The sequence below is a fragment of the Periplaneta americana genome, chromosome 3 (genome assembly GCF_040183065.1).
Source record: "Periplaneta americana isolate PAMFEO1 chromosome 3, P.americana_PAMFEO1_priV1, whole genome shotgun sequence".
Lineage (NCBI taxonomy): Eukaryota > Metazoa > Arthropoda > Insecta > Blattodea > Blattidae > Periplaneta > Periplaneta americana.
In genome coordinates, this window is record NC_091119.1 from 118,511,209 (window position 1) to 118,513,990 (window position 2,782).

The 2,782-nt window shown below is 32.7% G+C and overlaps 1 protein-coding gene across 1 annotated transcript; it reads right to left on the reverse strand.

Annotated features, from left to right (window-relative positions):
- Window positions 1-394: 394 nt before the first annotated feature.
- Window positions 395-2,516, reverse strand: LOC138697136 (uncharacterized). The gene is made up of 4 exons (XM_069822717.1): window positions 1,030-2,516; window positions 866-946; window positions 694-783; window positions 395-612 (listed from the first exon to the last, which is right to left on the reverse strand). The coding sequence occupies exons 1-4, from the start codon at window positions 1,456-1,458 to the stop codon at window positions 520-522; spliced, it is 693 nt and encodes a 230-aa protein (XP_069678818.1). The 5' UTR covers window positions 1,459-2,516; the 3' UTR covers window positions 395-519.
- Between the last annotated feature and the right edge of the window lie 266 nt (window positions 2,517-2,782).

Sequence of the window (2,782 nt, forward strand, 5' to 3'; positions counted from 1 at the left end):
CCAACCGATATGTCGAATCGTAATCTTGCGACATATATGCAACCACTTGTCGAAAATCGTAATCTTGCGACATATATGTAGAAACTTCGACATGGTGTTGCATTATCGCAACACGAATACGATTTTCGACATGGTGTTGCATTATCGCAACACGAATACGATTTTCGACATGGTGTTGCATTATCGCAACACGAATACGATTTTCGACATGGTGTTGCATTATCGCAACACGAATACGATTTTCGACATGGTGTTGCGTTATTGCAACGACATGCTGTTGCGTTATTGCAACGTTTTCGACATAATCCACAATGACAAGGATTTAAGGTGAGGTTACTCTCCCATCCCCAATGACAGGGAATTCAGATTCATTCGAAATAATAACTCATTAAATTCATTTTTTATTATTACTATTCTCATATTATGCACACTACATACATGTATTGTCTTAACAACCACTTTTGTCCTTGCATCTCACTTGATCACAACCATGAAAATGTCACATTTATTTTCTATTTTCTATACACTCAATTGTTGAACAATGGCTTCAATATCCATCACCTCCTCCTTCAATGCGCTATGTTTCCTCTTTTCTCCTCTTTTAGTTGTCTTCTGAAAACAATAATGTAAATTAGTCATGTATATGCTCTACATAATCATCATTCAATATCAGAACACAAAACATAAACTCACCGCTTTATAGTTGGGGCATGTTTCAATGCATGTCTCCCGCCACAATCTGTTTTTCCTCCTTTTTCCTTTTTTCTCAACAATTTCCGACTTCTGTTAAACAAAAACAATCACAAATATAACCATTTTGAATCACAAATATAGACAAACTTCATGTGGGAGGAAAAAAACTTACTGCTTTGTAGTTGGGACAAGCTTCATCACATCTCTTCCGATAAAATCTCATTTTAGGTGCTTTGGCAACAATCTCTGGTTTCTGCACAAAAACAAAATAACAAATATCACCATTAAATATATCATAATATTATAATTAATAAAAGCAATATAAACTGTACTCACCTCTTTGTAAGTAAGACAGCTGGGATCACACAGTTCCCGCCACACATGTAAGCTGGACTCTTTGGGATCTGTGCATTCAATGCGATGTTCACCGTTACCCAAACAGATATTGCGGTGATATGTGTCCTCATGTGTTGAAGGTGCATTTATAAAACTCATTTCCGTATTACCACAAGGCAACACCAATGACCAATCCGTATGTAACTGATTAGCACCATAAATTTTTCTTACCACCTCAGTGTATACTTTCTCAGAATTTATTATATTGTATTTGCGTGTTATTGCATATGGTTCATTTAACCACTCACCTCTCACATCTGGAAAATATGCGTACGTTACCTCAAATGGTACTGTATATCTTTCTTCTTTCAATATTAGTGGATTATCAATGGCTAGCGCCACATCGTTTCCCATAATTGTGCTATCCATAACTGTCAATTATGTTTTCATATCCTCAGCTTTTATATCATTCACCATACAAACATGTATGAACTTGTATATTTCAAACCCCCCACTCCAACTGTAATTACAAACATGTATGAACTTGTATATTTCAAACCCCCCCACTCCAAATGTAATTACAAACATGTATGAACTTGTATATTTCAATCTCATAACACATATTTATATTACGAACTGTTTCGGTAATAATGTATGGCTTAAAATAAGTCCAATAAATTTTACTTCAAAATGTATTAAATTATTAATCAATCCTATAAATGTTACTTCAAACTGTATTAAATTGGAACCATAATAATAATAATAATAATAATAATAATAATAATAATAATAATAATAATAATAATAATAATAATAATCGTTCCAGGTGCTTCAAAAACATGTTTTTATCATTACTCAGCAATTGCATCGTCGCCGGATGTGATTAAGCAAGCTTGCATAATATTTGCACGGTTATGCATTACACAACATATACATCTACATTGATTTATCTGCTACAATTAATGTATTACGAAATAATAATGTCACATTCTGATGAATTTAATGTTGGTAATAATGTATTAAATACGCTAAACAAACCACTCAAAATGTATTACATTGGAATAATAATAATATGAGAAGAATGTATGTGTTTAATTTACAAGTGTGCTAGATTAATTTTTTTTTTTTATAAATTGGCTTAAAGTGCAACCATTTACGCCATCAATAATCCCCGCATTCCAATTTCCATTTCCCATTACTATTTATCAATTCAATTACCAGTACATTAGAATCTTAATATTTTTTATCAATTACTCAACAATTGGCTTAAAGTACAACCAGTTTCAGGACATCCATTGGATAGCTGGCCATTATTCAGCACTTGCGTCTTCACCGGATGTGAATTAACAGCTTGCATATTATTTGCATCATGCAATATTTGTGTAATATGACACGTTGCAGGTGCTTAAAGAACATGCTTTTATCATTACTCAGCAATTGCATCGTCGCCGGAAGTGATTCAGCAAGCTTGCATAATATTTGCACACTTATGCATTACACAACGTTGATTTATCTGCTACAATTACTGTATTACGAAATAATAATGTCACATTCTGATGAATTTAATGTTGGTAATAATGTATTAAATACGCTAAACAAACCACTTAAAATGTATTACACTGGAATAATATGAGAAGAATGTATGTGTTTAATTTACAAGTGTGCTAGATTAATTTTTTTATAAATTGGCTTAAAGTACAACCATTTACGCCATCAATAATTCCCACATTCCAATTTCCATTTCCCATTACTA